Below are 20471 nucleotides of genomic sequence, written 5' to 3'. Positions count from 1 at the left end.
TCGGATGTACATGACACTTTTGTAGAAAACAAAAAACTCTTTTTCTCCTTTTTGGTTCGCTGCTATAGAGACAGTAAATCTCTGGACAGCTAGACATGTACAGGCAGAGTAATTCGTTAACGAGAAGCGGGTTCCGTGAAAATGTCGACGGTCAGCCTAGGTTTAGTCTGCAGAAATTAAGATAGCACAACACTATGCTGGTAGTGTGCCCTAGAGCATTTACATATGAAGTCTCCATGTGCAGGATCAAGAGACGTTCTGCTTCTTTTCGATCAGTTACCACACAGCGTAAACTCTGACTGCCTGTACCATTTGCAAACAGTGTGCAATACACTGGGAACATTCACATCGGAACTTGAGCATGCGCCTTTGAGGGCGTCATAATGTATGCTGTGACATTGTTAGACCCTCGTGAATGGTTCGGCAGCTCGCGTTTCCTGTAAAATAATATCAGAGGCTCAGGAGCTCGCAATTTCAAAGGCTTCGTCATGTCGATATCATCAGCGTGTAAAGCAATAGATCACACAGCCTCGCTTGAGAACTGAAACAAGGCTCTGTAGAGAGATGATACGAGAAAGAAATTACATTTCTCGCCACAATAGCGGCGTAGACTGACCGACACTCCAGAAAATCGCTGAAAAAAATTAACACAGGTGAAGGAGCGGGTGAGTACACAGAAATATTCCACAAGTATATCTTTTATTTGTTTAGGCTTTTATACAGTCGAATGACACACAAAACATGACTTGTGGTGCGAGGCGACACATTATTTGAGAAAGGAGGTAATAATTTACAGAAATTGCAGTGCGGAACTTGCGTTGGCCCCAAGGTTTCTTTCTGCGGGGGAAGGACAAAAATAAAGTCAAACACTGTTTCAAACACAGAATTAGCTAATCGCTGTCTTGTCAATAAAGAGTTTTTTATCAGACACTGAAGCCACGAACAGAAAACACATGAATGTAAAGGCTAACATTTTCTAGCGCACGTAATGCGATACACTACACCTTCAGCATGACAGTGCAATTTTATTATTTTCGCGGAACGCCTGATTAGCAGAGATTATTTGGGGGGATTTACGTAAGCGCAGCTATAACCTGCCCTGACGTCTAGCTAAGAAGAACCATCAGAGAACAGCTTTACCGGTTCTGCTGTTCTGCGTAATTTATTACGTGTTGCAGATTTAAGGAATGGTTATGTTTGAAATCACCGTAGAAGTAAGGAACTATAAAACAGTGAAAATTCCTAGGTGTAATTCTCCCTCGCCGTTCTTCTGGGAATGACTGAAAAATACAAACAATGTATGTCATTAGTAACTGTGTCGGTCGGACGTCTCCGACAGAGTGCGGAGCGAAGACGTTTAGGCTTTTGTTCCACTTCTGTGCCACCGACAACAGTTTTGTACTGGAGTACATTGCAAACGATGTTGCTTGTTAAAGCATAGGGCTACGGGCATTCTCGTTTGTATGGTTGTTTGTTTGTTTGGTTGTTTGTTTGTTTAGTATTTCGGAGTGATGTCGAGTCTGTCAGAACGACTCCCTATCCCACCGTTGTGTTCTTCGTCGTAAAAACAGGAGGAATAAGAAGCCTGCTTCACCGATGGTAAAGTGCAACGTAAGAACGCCTGCATACAAAGGCAGTCTTAAATAAAGATGGATACTGTTCTCTCCTTTTCTTTTGCAATCAAGACTTACCTTAAGATATTATGGATAGTGTGTATTGTATGTGTCTCTATAACGCATGTGCTGTGTTGTAGTTTAAAGTCCCAATACTGAACAGTGGAGTATGAGGAACGCCGTTGTGGAGGACTGCGTATGATTTAGATCCCGTGGGGTTCTTTAACGCCCATTCGAAGCACGGTATACATGATTGTTCTTGCATTCCCTACCAACAGGAATGTGGCCGCCGAGGCAAGGAGTCGAACATTTGCTGTTTCGTAGCGCAACGACTTAGCCACTGAGCCGCCACCGCAGTCTAAGGCAGCCTACGTTGAAGGTTGACTTATATTATTCTTAGAGACAATGCTAGCAGACATTTCTCGAAGATCAGGCCGCCGAAAGAGAAAAACAAACACGCGATGGTGTGACGTCAACCTTACAGCGGCTGCAGCTGAGAAAAATTCACAACCAAAACTGGAAGCGCATATACAATACTACGGGGGAAAAAAAGACGGGGTTGAATGTGCATTCCAATGCAGTGACGTTTGTTCTCGAAGGCCAAGAAGGAACAATAACAAAGCCATCGCCAAAGGTGGACATTCACTGTGTTTGGGAAATAAAACTAATAAGAGTTTATCGGCTTCGCAAAGCGAGGATTTTAGAAAACCATCAGCGTCTCGAGGTCTCTCACAGCAGAGTAAAAGACGAAGAAACTTTGCTCTTTTCGAATGAAAAAAAGAAGGCCGCCGTGAAATCGTAGTCCAAATACGGAGCGTTAAAGAACGGACATGCCAAGCGGGTATTTTTCTGGCATGCTTAGCGCGTGTTTATTACTACGTTAGTATTCCACTAGGAAGACAAGCAAGGCAAAAGGTTTAGAAGAAGATAGAAACAAGTGGGCAACATTGAACTAATGAGGGAAGCCTTAAGTTGAAGCCAGGCCGAAGACAAGGAAGCTTGCCTTCGTCAAAGCATCAAAAAGACAAATCTACTAGTCCAAACATTGGCGTCAGCGTAGCTGTCGCTTCTCTGGTTGGCCCACTATTTATTCCTTACGAAAATTTACACGTCACCTAAAACGTTCGTGTTCGAATTGCCCGGTATAATATTTCGATGATGAAGAGATAATAATTTGGCATATCCTTACATTTGCATATTGACAGATGGGGTTTGAGAAATGAATGTTTCAATTTGCAGCTAATATTGCGTGCAAAATCGCTAGTTTTAACCGTGACTTGAAGTCTTAAAGTAAATATATAACACGAGTGATTCCAGTGTTAATCTTTACATTCATTATTGTCCTATACTGGTGCATATTTTGCAAAGTATGCCGTAGTTCCTACAGAAAAGAAATCCAATGACATCTAAGCACTTATGAGTTTTGAATGCGAAAGCATTAATTTTCAATTGAACGGCGCTGAGCGGTCCTCCGCGTTTTGCGCTGCAAATAATGTACCGTATCGGTAGGTGCCGCCCGAGCCAGCAAACAGCAGCAGCCTGCGGTGCCAACGCCGCATGCCTCCGACGCAGCGATGCCGATCTAGCGACACGCTGTAGCGATGCCCTCACCCGTCACGCAACAACCGGCGCGCTAGAGCGTTAGCAGGTGTTCCCTTTCCTCCGCTCTGCCCCTCTGCTCCATTGACGACAGCTCGTGCTGAGAGCGAGAGACAGGGTGACGTGGCGTCGCGGCGATACCCTCGCCCCTCACGCAACACCTGGCGCGCCATTGTGGCAGCAGGTCTACCCTTCCGCCGACTCTGCTCCATCGAGGCGCAGCTGCTGACCTGGCGTGGCCGCCAATGGAAACTCCGTCGAGGAGCACTCGTGACATGGCGTCGGTGTCCATGGCAACGCGAGTTTAGGTAGCCGTTTCGCAGCTACATACGACAGGCGCAGAATTTTGAGCTCAATGGGCCATCGGGCGCTTTCGCATCTAAAGATTACAGAGAAAAAGAACACGAAGTTTCATTAGCTGCCTGTCCTCCGTGCTGGACAATTCGAATGGCCAGTGAAGGGTGTTTTGAGGCCTCTCACAATGAAAAAGAGAGCACACTTCACTGTCTGCCTGATAAATTGAGTGAGTCAGCGAATGAGTGAGTGAGTGAGGGAGTGAGTGAGTGAGTAAATGAGTGAGTGAGTGAGTGAGTGAGTGAGTGAGTGAGTGAGTGAGTGAGTGAGTGAGTGAGTGAGTGAGTGAGTGAGTGAGTGAGTGAGTGAGTGAGTGAGTGAGTGATCAAACGAGCTAGCGTTGTTCTCACCTATGAGTCTGGATCTATCATTCATCCCTTCAATCCGTAGCCATGTCCGAAGCCTAGCCCTCCGTATCCGAGTCCTCCTCCGTATCCCCCGTGGCCGAGGCCGATGCCCAGTCCGTGTCCACCGTGTCCCAAAGCGATTCCGTAGCCGCCATAGCCTCCTCCGTGTCCTCCACCGTAGCCGCCGCCGTAGCCGCCGCCGTAACCACCGCCGTAACCACCGCCGTAGCCCCCACCGTAGTACGGCGCTGCCTTCTGGTTGTCATATTGGTACGTGATGGCTGATGAGAAGCCGCCGCCGCCGTGGCCCAGTCCGTAGCCACCGCCGTGGCCACCCCCGTAGCCACCACCATAGCCACCACCGTAGCCACCACCGTAACCACCATAGCCTCCGTATCCACCAAGGTATCCAGCCGATGCCACGGTAGCCAGCACAGCTAGGACTGCGGTTATGATCTGTCGGAACAGATTCGTAATCGTTAACGGCATCCTTGAACGACTCTGGACGCTTATGCAGATCTGAAGATGAATTAGTGATACCCTACACAATTACTTTTAACGGCATGCTATTCGAAAAATGCAGAGCGGATAATGTAGTTAGCGACAATAATGCAATTCGAATACTGCCTACAAGATTTTAAATTTGAAGCAACAGGTGAAGGCCATGGCGAACGACTTCTCGCTTTCATCCTCGTTCACTCGATGACCAGAGGAATGCGGGAAGAGCTGCATTAAATGTCCTCTCAAGTACGACTCAACGTGTCCTTTCTAAAGAACACAGCACATTACGTAAGCTCGCATTCTTATAACCGGTTAGGTGCTAGGCGACGATGGTACAAGCTAAAGCTCTGTGAGTGAGCCGAGCGAGAGACGCTTTGTTTGGGTGCTGAATCTTTGTGAACGAATGGGTAGCGGAGAAGAGACGACAATTTTAAGGGACCCACCTTTGCTTCACTCATCTAGCCTCTCCTCGAATCCTAAGCCTCGTCTCTGTCTCTCTAGAGAACTTGGCACGGAGTTTTCCGGCTCTCTGTCTCTCTGCTTCATTAACCCGTGGGCTTACAAGGCACACATTACTACAGACCTTTATTAGCCCTTTGCTCTCCATGACTTCCAGTTCAATGCCTACTTCTTTTACAGGTGGCGACGTTTCTCTAATGGCCCTTAATCAGCGGTGTCAAGGCGTTATTGGGATGAACGGAAGAGAAAGGTAACTGATATGAGTGGCTGCACGTTTGTATGCCAGGAAATCTTCCGATATTCTGGAGGTTACGGCCATGTTCGTCGTCAACAAATGCAGTGGCATTAGAGAAATCCGGAGGAACATCACGGTTGAGTGACATTTCTTTCTTATTTTGAAATTTCGTCCCACGTTCATTCGTTTGACGAACGCACAGCACAAACCATGCATGCCTTGTCTCACGATTTGTTTTTTACCTATATGATTTGCGCAGCGCGTATGAAATTTTTTTGGTTGCTTTGATACTATGTGATCATGACAAGAAAATGCATTTCTAACGATGCACTAGAAGAAAAAAGACGAGGAATATATTAATAGATGGGTGAACTTTCAGTGCATACGGTGCCGGATACTGTGCTGAAAACTTATGCGCCCGCTATTGAACTGTCAGCTCAGAAAAAAAAGAATTCGTCGTGAATTTTGCGCTTACCTTTTTCTCCTACACATGTATATGTACGCAGAAATAATCAAGAATATTAAAGGTAGAAAATAAACATAATCCTGTAACAGGCACCTATTAGATAAGGTCGCAAGTTAATGTGAGCGATGAGCAAGAAGCTTTTCATGCTGCCTAACAACAAAAAATACATATATACACTAGTAAAGGTGCGACAGTATGCAGATACTATAATCGGCAAAGGTCCGATAAATTCTATAAATACCATAAATTTCGTTTTCGTTGTCCTGTCATCGAAAAACTGAGACTTATGCAAGGCACAGTGTAGACATGTGCGAGCATTCAGTGGGAACTTTCGTTTGCAATTTGTTTTAGATTCTCGACGGGCCATTACCTCGACCCACAACAGGGATAATGTACTTCGGGGTGTAATATTGAAACTATAGCCTTCCTGTCGTAAATCCTTCCGATTGGATAACTTCTTGGAGATTGGGCTTCATTTGGAGTTATATTATGCGAAGCATATTACTAGAGCTCAACCCAGCTCCTCAGGCGCGGCGGTGTCGCCTTCAATACCACGTGACACCGTGACGTCACGACAGAGGAGAAACGGGACTCCAAACTCGCGCCGTCGCTCGCGGCGTCGCCTTCAAGGCTGACCACGTGACACCGTGACGTCACGACAAAAGAGAAACGGGGCTCCAAATCGCGCCGTCGCTCGCGGCGGTATATAAGCAGCTGCGCTTGTTTCTAGGTGGCTTTGGCTTAACTCTTGCAAGATTGGCTGGGTGGGAATCGAACCAGGGTCTCCGGAGTGTGAGACGGAGACGCTACCACTGAGCCACGAGTACGATGCTTCAAAGCGGTACAAAAGCGCCTCTAGTGAATGCGGTGTTGCCTTAGAAACGAGCTAAGCTCAGGCGTGCGTCACTTGCCCAGGCGCACATTTCGTTGCCGCGCCGAACGCTGCGTTGCTCGACGCTCACCGCGTCCAATGCGGGGCGCGTAGTCGCTGCGCCGTAGCCCATTGTCTTAGGTCGACGGGAACGCTGTCGCGTTCCACTCAGGCGAAGTAGAGTAACGCATGAGTTGTTTCTTCGTCTAGCCGAACCAAATATAGCCAAGCAACAGCAGTTCACCAGGCTAAACAGTGGTTCAACAACTAAAATAAAGGCTAGTATGCTTCGCATCCTAGGCTTAACCTTAGCTAAGCCACAGCAATTTTTTGTTGGCCGTTTTATTTGAGCTTACCATCACCGTACAAATGGGCAGACTAGACGGCATACCTTGCGTCGAATCGAAGAAAACATTTAGGACTTTTACGTTAAAAGGGCAATAAGAATATGAAGTACATTGTTGTGGATGACTCCGGCTTAATTTTAGCCATCTGGAGCTGTATAACGTGCAAGTAAATTTGAATTGAAGAGCACGATTGTTTTTTGCATTTCGCCCCGATCGAAATGCGGCCAGCGCCGGCACCGGGATCGAACCCATAACCTCGAACCCAGCCTCTCAATGCCATAGCGCCTAAGCTACCGCGGTGGGCCTATCTTACTTCTAGACATCCCCAATTATTACTTGGAACCGAATAATCGTATGGTAAAAGATAAAATTTCATGTCCCGAATCCAACGATTCCTTATATCATTAGTGTCTTATTGGGCAATACATTCTTTGTGGCCTTGGTTCCTCTGGCGTGGCTACAAGTATACCCGAAAAGCTTCTGTGGGCATCCCGTGTTCTTTGAAGCGCGAACATCCTTTTCAGAATCAAACCTGCAACTACAGGTTTTACGCGAACTTCTTGTACGCTAAGACACAAGTAAAATGAAGGTGCCTTCTTATGGGCTGTCGTTAGGGTGCACTGAACTCATCACAGAGATTGCAATGATCTTTAGGAGGTCAGCATTGCCATGGGTAATTGTAATTTACAACTACGCGAAATATTGTTCATTCTCTCTTGCTTTTTTTGTGTGTGAATGTTGTCACCTATAAGAGCGAAGACCGATAGGAAATCGATTACTCACCAGGACCCTCATCCTGAGCTTTCTTTCAACACACCGAACAATTCACAGCACGGGGAACACGAAATCCACAGGAACGACGCTGCGAGTGTCGAGAGTAGCGTCGCGTAGGCTTCCACTTGCGTCTGGCCACTGACCGAAAACACGGGAACGCTTTTTATACTCGAATCGCTTCGCAGCCAAATTGAAGCGCAACAAAGGAAAGGGAGAGAGAGAGATAGAGAAGATGAAAGAAAGAACAAGAAAGGAACGAGGTGATACAGTCGCAGCACAGTTGGCCCCGCCCGCAGCCGTCGACAAAAAGGCGCTCTGGTTATACGGTAATGACTTGGGAACCGAGCAGATTCGTGCGAGGCGCGCTCCAGAGGCGGAAAAAAACAAACAAAGGAAGGAGAGATAGACAATAAGAAAGAAAGACGACAATACGGCACCGTGCGCTTGTATGCAAAGCGCACGCCAACCAGAGCGAGTGAGAGAGAGTACGTTGATACGAGGGAGAGGAGGGTTTGAGAAAGAGGGAAGGGGAGGGTCAAGCACTTCTGGCCTGTAAATGGAACACGACGAGGACCGAGTTGGAAGGGGCCGTAGAGTTTGAAGAGCGGACGAAAGACGGAGGAGCGTCGGGGGTGAGACGAATAAGATGTTAGCGGCAATTGGGGGGGGGGGGGCGAGAGAGAGAAACGAATATGGCGCTGGTCCAGCGCGATCCTGATATCGCAGCCGCTTCGGCTCTCGCGGGTAATTTCGCGCGGAGTCGAGTGGTGCGGACAGTTTGCGGAAGGATTGTTTTCGGACACGGTATAGCAGTGAGAGGCTTGTGCATGTAGCGTTAGCCATATCTTGGCAGCACTTGGCTGCGACAGTGAATGAGAGATAAAAATAAGAATAACCTGAGGAGTAGGAGTGGGGTACGTGAATGCCTATTGTGGCAAAAAGAAATGGAATGATATGCGGCACTGATACGGCATTTTTTAGAGCGAATAACGGTTAGCGCTTCTATATTTAGCAAGAAATACCGCAGGTGGCTATTTATTTATCTATTTATTTATTTATTTTGGTAAGGCGAATTTTATTACGAGGGGAAAAGTTTGAATGAGCCTTTTTCCGTGCCCAGGATGATTGCTGTAAAACCCCAAACTTTCTTTTTTTCGACCGAGTGCCTTTTGGCATAAAGAAATATTTACAACTATAGGTACACACGCCGATTGCCAGAGGAAGTCCAGCAGGGTCCGGTGATGGGGCCCTAAGATCCAACTACCTACATCCGCCGGCCGACCTGGGGGTGGTCCACAGCGAGCCATCTGTTCCTGCCTGGGGGCGTGTGGAGAGGGGCAAGTCCAGAGGAGGTGCCTAGGAAGGAGCGGGACACAAGGGTACCAGGAAACCTACCTACATACCTACATACCAACCTACATACCTAGACAATCTACATACCTGGCCTACATACCTACATACCTACATACCTAGCCAAACTTACATACCTAGCCAAACCTACATACCTAGCCTGGTGGCCCAAACACCAGGCTAGGTCCGCTAAATACGGTGGCATGTGCGGGTGGGTGCAACGTCATTAAGCAGAGTAAAGTGGTTTTCGGTGAGAGTATCGAGGATGAGAGGCCCCCGTTCACTGGACGCAGGGTGTCTCTACTGGCGGTGAGGAGCGTTGAATCACCGGCGATAAGAATGGGACAACCAGGATGAAGCCGACGATGCCATGTGATCCGCCCCAAAACGGAGGCGGAGTGCTCGCCTCAATAAGGACGCACATAACACGAGACGAGCGCAATCGCGCCCTGAGAAAGTTGCACCTTCACAGCCACCACCTCTTGCCACGCGGTGCACCATGTCATCATAGGTAGAGCCGTCTGAACGAGAGAGGTACGAACATATATGACTGCGTTGGCTGGTTTATCAGCTGACAGACACGCACGGCGATTTCGGATGGAAGGCGTTGCGTAGCTAGTAAGCCCCGAGATTCGAGGAAGGGAGTTCTGTTTTTGTAGGAGTAACGCCCAAGCTCGAAGTTAGCCCAAGCGTTCTCGGAGCTCACCAACCTTGTTAGCGAGACCCCGGTCATTCCACTGGATTACATATATGCAGGCGAGTTAGAAGCCACTGTGGCAGTCATCATAATAAGGGCTCCGCGAAAGCGGCAGTTAGGGCTTGCAGCGGTTTGACGACATGGCGCAGAAACGATGCCAGGTCGGTGGCAAGTTTAGGTGCACATTCAGGCGTTGACGCAATGTCTGACGCCGTTACTGGTGGGGGGTATATATGAGGCATTTGTACCGCCGATGACCGATTTGTTGTCGACGAAGCGCACGGAATGACAAGGTGGTTGTGGCGACAGTTGAGTTCGGATAATTACGTTCACAACCTTTCGATACGGCGATCGATGTCAGCCATATTCATTTAGACGTTCCTCCGGGGCCGCTGTTGCAGACGCATGATTACTGTGACTATTGCGGCTAGTAACATCGCTGTAACTTGCCTGAGGAGCAGGCGCCACCTTAGATGATGGAAGGTCGTCTTCCCCGATGGTTTTATCCTCTTCTGTCAGTGGAGCGAAGCGGTTGGCAGTCATCAACACATCCTGGGTATAGGTAGAGTAGGGCGAAAGGCACGAACGCCGCGTTTTCTCTTCTTAGTCTTACGCTTGGTTGGGCAATCGCGATGCGTTATAGAACCGTTAGATATGCTTACTGGGAGAGCGTCCGGATTGAGCACACAGGTTCGCATTTGGACAGGAGCAGCTGACGATGCAAGCGCGGGAGACGCGCCCGGTGATGCACGGAGGTCGCAGGTCGTTTGGCTCGTCTTCCATCATCTCTTCGTTGGTGGTGGGTACCGACTCAGCGACAGGAGTAGCCGCCATAATCTCCACAGCTAACTGCTGCCGCAGCTGCTTTCTTTCTTGTGCGGCGTCATTGCGCCTATAGCCGGGATCGCTGTTCACACGATGAGGCGGCTAGGCCTAAATCATGCTTTCTCACTTTAGACGACGCTGTCCCGCCCCCTGGTTGTGTTCATATAGGAGGTTGTGGCCAAGTACTGCACCAGGGTGGCCAATCCTGCTCTGGTGAGGGAGTGCGTTACCGGTTCTGGTCACCGGGATTAGGCCACACTCCAGGCCTGTTTGTGCAATTTTATCAACACTCGGATTTTTTTTTGTTAATGCGGTGTAAGATTGCCGGCACCGGGATTCGAACCACGGACCTCTTGCACGCGAGGCGGGTGTTCTACCTCTACGCCATCGCTGCCCCCGGGTAGTGGTGGTTAAAACTTATTTCCAGTAAAATTACTTCGGAGAAACTCCAGGCCTCCGGGAGCATCCCGATGGTCGTCGATGGCTCGGTTCGGTGCCACAGGTGAACTGGCGACAGCGTGCAGCAAAGTGTGGCGGAATTTCACAGTTCCAAAGCGGACAATCCCTTTGAACGGCGCAGCTGCAGGAACACACGTTCAATGAACTCAAGTGCTGGTTGAGTCCCTGTCGCGAAGTCGTTCCCGCTATTACTTGCGTGGCCCTGGGCAGTCTTTAATCGTGCCCTGCATTTAACTCAATTTCTCGATTACAGAAAGTTCTGTTCGTATTAATGATGATACCTAAGGCGTTCTCGAGCACTAATCTATCACTTTACCTTGACTTAATATCTACCTTTAGCGTCCCTTTAAGGTTCGCCCAATGCATGGTACGTGGGCATTTTTGCATTTCATCCATATCGAAATATCACCGCCGCACCCAGGATTTGATCCCGCGACCTCTTGCTTAGCAGCGCAACGCCAAAGCTGCTAAGCAACCACGGCAGGTCGACGGCTCTTGTCCACGCTTACTTGTGGATGCGACAGCGCATTGAAGACAGGTACCCTCTGCTGAAGGAAGAATAAGAATTAATACTGATTCGTTGTGTCCAAGACACTGATAACCGCAACTAAAAAAAACAATAAAAGGAGCATAACCGATTAACGCTAATGCGTATTTTTGAATTCCTACTACCAGGTTCATGTTCTTGTATCCGCAATGAGGAAGTTATCCTTCATTCGCGAATTTGCAAGTGAGATTGAATTACCAAGAGTCAGGCTATATCCGCCTGACTCTTGGTCATTCCATCATATTGGGTATGAGCCGTGGGACCAGAAGAAACAAACAAATAAATAAGCAAACAAACACGAGCAGCAGGAGCAGTAAGCAGCAGCACCAACAGAATGAGTTTGGTTCGCAGCATCGGTCGTGGGTGCCACGTCTTCGCATTCAGAAACAAAAGCACGCTGATTAACCATCGATCCACCTTTATTCCTGTTGCTTGGCAGGCAGCATGAAGGTTATGTTACCGAGCGCGGTAAGTCTATCGAAGCGGTCTTTTAATTAAAGCCGGCACGGGGAAACTGAATATAGCCAGACGATAACTGACTGGCGGGAGCCCTCATATGCTGCGCAGTAGAAACGTGTCTATAAGGTTTAAGCGCACACAACAGTGGGCAAAGGTTTTTTTTTAGCGGCTTGATGAAGAGGAAGTTAAGGAAGGGAAAGCTGCGGGGGAGAACAAACGGCCTCACCGGCGACGGCCACAGCGAACTATACTCTAAAAGCTTTAACTGACGCCGACGCAAAACAAGCGCCTTATCTACGTCCTTTGTAAGTGCTTATAGAAAAGGATAGACCGACATAATCTAAGTCCAAGGTGGTTAGTCTGATTTTTCTCTGTTCTAAGTCAATTTCCCGCGTTTGGTCTGGATCGCTGGGTGCGGATAGTTCCTCTTACACAAGCCATAATGGTCTTACATTGAAAATGTAAAAAAATTGACACGTAGATTTAGCTCTAAAAAAAAGAAGAAAACATGAAAGTCAAGAAGGCAAGAAAAACCGCGGGGGATACCGGCACTTTGTCGTATGTAGTTCATTGTCCCTTTTGTCTTGATTACCGGAATGATTAATTGATATTAATGATGTTGAAAATGCTGGCAGTCTATTACCGACCTACCCGCAACAACAAATTGCGTGATGAAAGAGCGAAATGGGGGGAACACAGGAGACGACAGCTTCAAAGAATCAGCATTTGCACCAACGAAGCAGGTAAAGTGAATCAGAGAATCACCCAATCAAAACTACAGTATATTCAGCATATCGCGCGATTTAGGACTCTCAAGCAAGTGAGGGATTAAATTATTCCGCCTCTGGCATTCCATTAAAAAAAAAGATGTTAACTTTTTTCTGACCTTGTTTCATATGCTGCGCGGTCGCACCGAGAGGGCCACATTTTTTAGGTTGCCGTTATCTCATCTATTCTTCATTCAGTTGTGTAGAGGCTGGGTAAAAAAAGAATAGCTGGACGCGGGTTCCGCGAGAACGTTGAACGTTAGCCCTGTTTTAAGTTACACCCATCAAAATGTAGCCCAACAGACTGAAGATAACCAAAACCTGAATCTAAAGTGCGTAGCCAGGCTTAGGAAATGTGCTTTTTACCATCCCGTGTACTTTTTTTACTTTGCCCATGTTACGTTCTAACACACGTGTACAGGCGAAGTAAAAGCAAGAAGTGTTGAGCGGCTCGTAAAAAACACCTAGGAGAAGTGGTTGTTTCTCCACTGAACACTGTTATCCGTGCAACCTATGCATAGCACGCTGCCTTGTACCTCGAGGCGATAGCACAGTTAAGCAGGCTTGCTACGTTGCATCTCTGTGACAAAGGAGGTCGGCGAAATAAAAAGGAGCTGCCAGCCAAGCTTGGTCTGCAAAAAAATCTTTTTTTTTCTTTTGCCGGCTCCGCCAAACCTTGGTCACTCGATCTGCATTCGGCCGTCATGATGAACGCGGCCTACACGTTGCTGTTCGTCTGCGCAGCCACCGCCTCAACAGGATGGGTGCAGGCAAGCGAGTGGGTTATATCACTTTTTTCGTGCTCTAAAATAGTGTTTATTGTTGTGAGTCACGTACCGTTTTCAACTGAAGACTTACGAGACACCAGTGTAATAGGTATCACATCTACAAATACTTGTTATGAGTAGTGGGTCTGCAGCGTCACTGGGATAACAATCTGTCAGGACCGGATGGAAATTGCCGTGAGCATGTAAGAGAAAGCCTCACAAGAAAGCTTCCCATCTCCTCCTTGCGTTGCTCCGTTACACTGGTTTGCTGGATCTCTGGCGATGTGCCTCAGGCGTTGTTGCAAGAGACAGGAGAAAATTGCCGGCCTTGGTCTCCAGGCTGAACCCCCACCTGTAGTTACAAACCACCACAAGCACCTCGGCGGTAACTTCGACAGTCTGACGTCTCTATGTACTGAAACAGCATCCATCGAGTACGCGATAAGACATAGGACAGCTACAAGCACTGGCTCCGAACTAAAGCTTCGTTGCGCTAACGCACGAGTGTATCCACAAGCACATTCGGCACAGTGCATTCTTGCTGATACAAATACTGAAACGGAACCGAGGTAACCAGGAGAAACAAATTCGAATTAAGTAAGACTGCAGAGTGGTTGGTATACACTCAACGTATTTCTGTTTATTTAAATCCTTTGTGACGTCATGTGCGACCTGGCGAGCACCCTGGCAAGACTATGTCGTATCTCCGAAAATTAAATCAAACTCGTTTATTCATTCAAAGCTAAATTTGGAAAGGTCCCGAAAGGGCGCAATAGGGTGCCACGAACGCTGCAGACGGGAAACACCGGATTAATGGTTTACGCAACGTGTCCTTTCACGTGCACTCCCAGCAAGGTGCACGAAGGTTTTTGCATGCCGTCTCCATTGGAACATGGCAGCCGCGGCCAGGAACCTTTGAAAAGTGAAGCACAGCCTCCCCTTTTTTTAGTTTACCGCATACGATAAACGGAGTTAATCGTACATTTTATTTCTGTTCTTCCCCGAGTATCACATTCACGAACATTGCTGCGTGTGCGCTATGCTTCCGCATCTCGTCATCAACATCATCAGCCTATTTTTATGCCCACTGGCAGTACGAAGGCCTCCCCCAGCGATCTCCGATTGCCCCTGTCTTGCACTAACTAATTCCAACTTTCGCCTGCGAATGTCCTAATTTTATCCCCACACCTAATGTTCTGCCGTCCTTGACTGCACTTCCCTTCCCTTGGCACCCATTCTGTAACTCTAGTGGTCCAGTGATTATCTACCCTACGCATTGCCTAGCCTGCCCATCTTTTTTGTCTTACGGCCAATTAGAATATCGGCTATCACCGTTTGCTCTCTGATTGACAGCGCTCTCTTCCTGTGTCTCAACGCTACATCTAAGATTTTCCATTACATCGCCTTTTGCGCGATCCCTAATTCATTCTCGAGCTGCTTAATTTGTTATCCTCCAAGTTTATGTCTCATATGTTACCACCGGTAGATCGCTATGATTGAACACTTTTCTTTTCAACGACAGTGGTAAGCTTCCAGTCACGATTTGGTAAAGCCTGCCGTATGCACTCCTGCCCATTTTTATTGTTCGGTAAGTTTCCTTCTCGTGATAAGGGCCCCTTGTGCGTTATTCACCTAGATTAACGTACTTTTGTACAGTCTCTAGAGGCTGACTGGCGATCATGAGTCCTTGTTCCCTTGCCACCTTTGTCGTATGCATATTAATCTTGAAATCTACTTTTACACTTTATTGTTTACAGTCCTGAATCATTTGTGCCAATTCATCCTCAGTCTTCGACATCTTTTTGTCAGGTGTTGTCCACCTGGTCACAGGTTCGATTGCCGGCCACGAAGGCTGCATCCGACACACGAACGTAAGAAAGAAAGCCAGGTACACAATCACAAAACCTCCGAGGGTGAAAATTAAACCCGAGGCCTCCACTATGGTGTCTCTGATAGCCCCAGCATTGACTTGGGATGTTAAACCCCTTTTCAATCAAATTAGTCTCTCTGTGGATATCGTTTTACGACTGTCGTGGAAATCACCGATATCCAACAAAATATATTTCTGGAAGCGCACTTAGGTTTTATGAATATTACCTAATTGGTGCGACATCTCAAATTAGTGTCGAGGTAACCGTTTGTGTCACCGGTTTTGTTTGCCTGCTGGTACTGATCAGCAAGCTCCCCTGACGCTCATCGTATGCTCGCCGCAACTTTGATATTGTACAAAAATCTGAAAACGAGCTAGTTGTTTAAGCGTAATATTCACTGAGAATATGCTTAAAATTCTTGAATGGCGACACAAAATCGCACACTGCTATATACCTCCGGGGCGCGTGTCACTGCTACTTTGAGTTTCAGTCTTTAAACGATGTTGACGCATTCACATTCTTTTAGAGCGCAGCTACTGAACGCCCGTTCCTGCGACGAGTGTCCTCGGCGCAACCGAACGAACGAGAGTAGCGAAGGATGAAAGAGCGAACGCGGAGCGCAGCGAGGGATGAAAGACGCGAGGAGAAAAGCGGAGGAGGGCGGAGCAGCGGAACCATGAGGCGGAAAGCGGAGGAGGAGGACACGGCGAAAGCGCGAGAAGGAAAGCGCAGTACGGCGACGGTAGCTGCGAGATGGCGCAAGAGTAGCATGCGTCGTCTGAGCGGTCTGTCGGCGGCGGCTGCCATGAGTGGCCTCCCACGCGTCACATACGCGCTGCCTCTCGCGATGTCCCGTTTAGCGAGGCAGTTGCGCCACACTTCCCTCCGTGTGCGACGTGCCGCACGAGGCAGTGTATGCGCGCCAGCCAATATATCGCGAAATGAAAAAGAAAACGTATGGAGCTGTGCTCAAACTTAGCATCAGAGAGTACCGTAATCGCGGGTAATTTTTTGTTCATATTTTTTAACGGTCTTCCTTTAATGATACATTTATTGATCTGTTATTCCTGGAGGGCCTACGTGTTTTTTGTTCCTCTTGAAGTAAAAGGTCTTGAAACGTCGAACCGATCAAGTTCGAAAACGCGTCTTCTCTTTTTGTTTTTATTTTAAGCCTAAACTTTATTTATGAACCCTCGATGATTTTCGTGATCCTTGCTGCTAGGTGCTGCTGGCTGCTGCTGCTTTCCTGTCATAATCCTCGCGCATAAAGAAAAGAAAGAAATTAAACTACGTGTCTGATAGTGGAATCGAACCCCGGTGCCCCACCAGAGCAGCCGAATGCCCCATCTAACCATTTGACCATAGTCGTTTTTTTTTACTGTATTTCCGGTTTTGACGAAACAGAACAGAGAATAATTGTTAAAAACCAGTCAACTCATCTTTACTGAGACACCTGGATTAAACTTTCTTCAATTCCACCAAAGTGATCAATCACTGTAATCCAGCCAGGCCGTTAGGCAGCGCGCTATACTCCTGCCTGTACTCCGCAACGCTTTCAATAAACATTTTCACGTACTGAGCGTATATTGACATCAGCACGTGAATACATCAGCATTAGCATGTCAACGCACATGCGCGTTCTCCAAAGCTGTTGAGGCCAAGGAGCATATTTACGTCATAAGGCATTTCCGTGTTATCAACTGGTATAACACTGATGCCACACAGATGGAGTTCTAGCTCTTTTTTAATGATCTTTTCGAACGTTCCATAAAGTTGTATCCATCCGTCCATTCTGGTCGAATGCCTCAGCGACAGACTGGGTCCCAGCATTCTAGGAAAACATGCTCAATGAATATTGCAGGTCTTTTTTGCAGAATAGAGAGTTTGTCATCCAGGGTACAAACAGACTTTCTTTTTTCGCTCAGCCATGTTCTCACTGATAGTGTGATCATGCCTAACTTCAAGAAGAATTTCTTTGCGCTTGGCTTAACTTGCCTTTTTAAACCTCTTTAAAGCATCTCTTCCTTGCCCTTCCCACTGTGTCAGTCGGTATAGAGGCTTTTGTTTGAGTTTATCAAAAGAGTCGTTGTAAAAAAAATTATTGTAAGCGCTCTACAAATGTACCAAAGAAAATCTCACAGACTACACCTTGACCGAGAGCACTGCTTTGCGCGTCTGTCCTCTCAAAGCACTTGGCATGTCTTATATGGATGACACAATATATCATGGAAGTAGCCTGCACATTCGCATTTAATTAAACGCCATAAAAAATGAATCTTCTTGGTTCCTTTTTGTGGCAAGCGGCCTACCACTTGTCACAAAAACAAAGAAATGAGTGAGTCTAAGCCCACTGTGTTTGACGGAGTGGAAGCAAGTTCCTTCTACTTTATATTTTCCTCTCAGCTCGACGCGCAAATAAACACAGCGAGAACCTGTTTCATCTTCTGGATGGCGGAACGCAAGGCTCAGAGTACGTCAAAATGAGATGTTTCCTGCAAGGTACACATTGCGTTTTGCTTTTTCCGGCAAATAGATAAATCGTGCAAAATACGAAAGATACCATGCGACTGCACACCCGTGCACACGAGATAGCAGCGCCATGAGGCAGTCTAAGCAATTACTATTACTGGACTGAGCGGTGGAGATAACAGCAAGCGCGTGCTTTCCACAACGCTCGAACAGCTCCCACCAATTATTCCGTATGAAGAACAAGCAAATGTGCTGCCCTCAACGGCCGAGCCTGACATGACATACAATTAGTTTATTGTTATTATTACTATTGCGCGAAAAAGAGTTGCTGTTACCATTATAAGGTCTATTTGCTTTATGTCAATAACACAAAAGTGAACCCATACGTGTCGGACTATATTAAGTAAGACATTAATTAAAGTAGAAGACTTCTCCACTCTCGGCAAGCTCGGCATGTGCGGCTGCATTACTCAGACAATTTTGCCACAGCATAGGCTGACACTAAGGTTTGCATAACCAGGCGGGAGGGCTAGGGAGAATGCGTTGGCGGGCTAGTTGGTGCGAATCTATAAATACTTTGCTGTTTAGCGCAAAACAACAGACACAAGAAAGACGACAGGACAAGTCAAAGGAAATGTCTCTTGTCGTTGTCCCTTCGACAAGGGACAAGGACAATGGTTAGGGACCTTGAAAGTTCCTGTGTGAATTATGATCCGGCAATGTTGCATACACTCATTCTCCAAGATTAACCTGCATTGCAGCAAGCACATGCCCCACAATATCAGTCGCCAAAAAATAGCACTCATTCGTAACTAAGGAATAAGGCCTGCGGCATATCCCGCTGTTAGTGCGGCAAAGAAGGACAACATTTTAACGTTTATGTGCTATACGGAAGCATGACTAATACCACGATATTCAGAGACGCAGTTAAGATGAAAAAGGGGCAAGAATCCCCCATCTCCTCAGTAGCAAAAGAATGGCTTCTGCGGACATTGAAACTATAACAAAAATACAGCTAATCTAATCGATAATGTAGAAATGTGACGAAACCTTAAGTTCGTAGTCCCATGATTTCCACCAGGTATATCAATGAACTTTTGTCTCGCCTTGTGTAGCATAGTTCCTTTTAATGTTCATATTTTCTGTAGCCACCTTCCCGTGAATTGCAGAAAATTCATTACTATCCTGAGCTAATTGCGTAAACGCACTCCTATTGCTGCAGTATGCACCCAAGTTAAGCCATTGTCGTTTCGCATTGTTTCAAGGAAACGGGGCTTCCAATTTATTTCATTCAAAGAATGACAGAAAGGGCTGCTTGAGCCATTGGTTCTTTTAATTCTGTGGCTTTCGCTGCCCGTTAGTGCCAGAGGCAATGCAAACCGTGCAACACCCAACGGTGTCGACCGAGATGATTCATCGGGGGCAGCCTTTGTTTTCGGTTAACCATGCCCGCTGTATAAAAACATGTTTGGCGAGCAAGCTTGCCAGCAGAACGTCTCTGCAACATGTCTTGGTCTATACACTTGACTGAGCTTTCCGCAGTCAAGAAGCAGAGATCACACATTTCCTCTAGTAAAGCACATCATGATTAAAATTATAATTTGAGGAAAATAACGAACGGTAGAGTACGGTGGTAGAGAAAAAACCCTAATAAACAAACCCAAAAATACACAGAAATAGCGCCAACAGCAGTCCTTGCGTTTGAATAAAGCTTGTTAAATGCAAAATGCGCATTGCATCTGGCAAAATAAAATGTCAGTTACAGTGAGTCAGCTCATTCCGGCAAAAGAATACGCATAAAGTAGCATTTGGTCCTTTAAACATGCGAAAAGAATGCGCAAAAATGTCTGGCTCCATGCAAGAGGTGGCGCACATACCGCGAACTGACTTCATTGAAGTTGCTGGACCTTTTTCGCAAACGATCACGCACACAAACTTACGTCAGCTCCGTCCTCTGATTGGTGGGTGTTGGCAAAAGTACGCTGTTGCTAGTCTCGTCTGGCCAATCGTGGGCTGCGACGTAATCTTCCTCGGCCCATTTAGCAATTGTGCCTGAAGAAAGCCGACATTTTCTGTTGAGACTGTGCACTTGCCAACTCTTGTGTGCTGCTGTAAAGAGGTAAGACAACTCTCTTTTCTTGCGTTAGCGCGTTTTCTGTCGCGACCAATTTGACGAAGAGTGCGGTCTCGAGGATCGTAGTGCATGCTGTCTGTGCGAGCGTTCGAAATTTTACTGGAGGTGCAGGTGCAGATCGAGACCAGACTGGTGTGGTAGCTAGCTTTATACGAATGAGATGCAGCTCACGCAGTGCCTTCGAAATCTTTCATTGGTTCAGGTTATTTGAATTTACTAGTTTTTTGATAATTCGCAGAGTACTGCTGCATGAGACTGCAACGCGTCTGTCGGTGTATTGCAGTTTCTTTAGTGGGACCTATTGCGCCGTTGAGATTAAGGGTGCAGTTGTCTCGGAGTACGAAGTTCCGTTCTTGGTTTCTACAGATGATAATTTGGGCATTACTCAATGCTCTATCGGCGAGCATATTTTGGAAGTTTTGCTAAATTGTTCATCTAAAAGCCCAGCGAAGCCTGTTCGAACGCGGACCTTAGGCCTATGCGTCATCATTGTTGACGTGCCGACCCCCCGTTGCTCGGTTACTTTCCTGACTGCCTGTCGATTTCTTTCACAGATCAGC

General features: G+C 47.1%; 1 protein-coding gene across 1 annotated transcript; it reads right to left on the bottom strand.

Annotated features, from left to right (window-relative positions):
• Positions 1-680: 680 nt before the first annotated feature.
• Positions 681-7908, bottom strand: LOC142563867 (uncharacterized). Its single transcript, XM_075674542.1, has 3 exons — positions 7576-7908; positions 3917-4369; positions 681-837 (listed from the first exon to the last, which is right to left on the bottom strand). The coding sequence occupies exons 1-2, from the start codon at positions 7585-7587 to the stop codon at positions 3938-3940; spliced, it is 444 nt and encodes a 147-aa protein (XP_075530657.1). The 5' UTR covers positions 7588-7908; the 3' UTR covers positions 681-837; positions 3917-3937.
• Positions 7909-20471: the final 12563 nt, after the last annotated feature.

The sequence above is a fragment of the Dermacentor variabilis genome, chromosome 11 (genome assembly GCF_050947875.1).
Source record: "Dermacentor variabilis isolate Ectoservices chromosome 11, ASM5094787v1, whole genome shotgun sequence".
NCBI lineage: Eukaryota > Metazoa > Arthropoda > Arachnida > Ixodida > Ixodidae > Dermacentor > Dermacentor variabilis.
The sequence above is the reverse complement of the archived record's forward strand: the minus strand, read 5'-3'. Positions and strand labels throughout refer to the sequence as shown.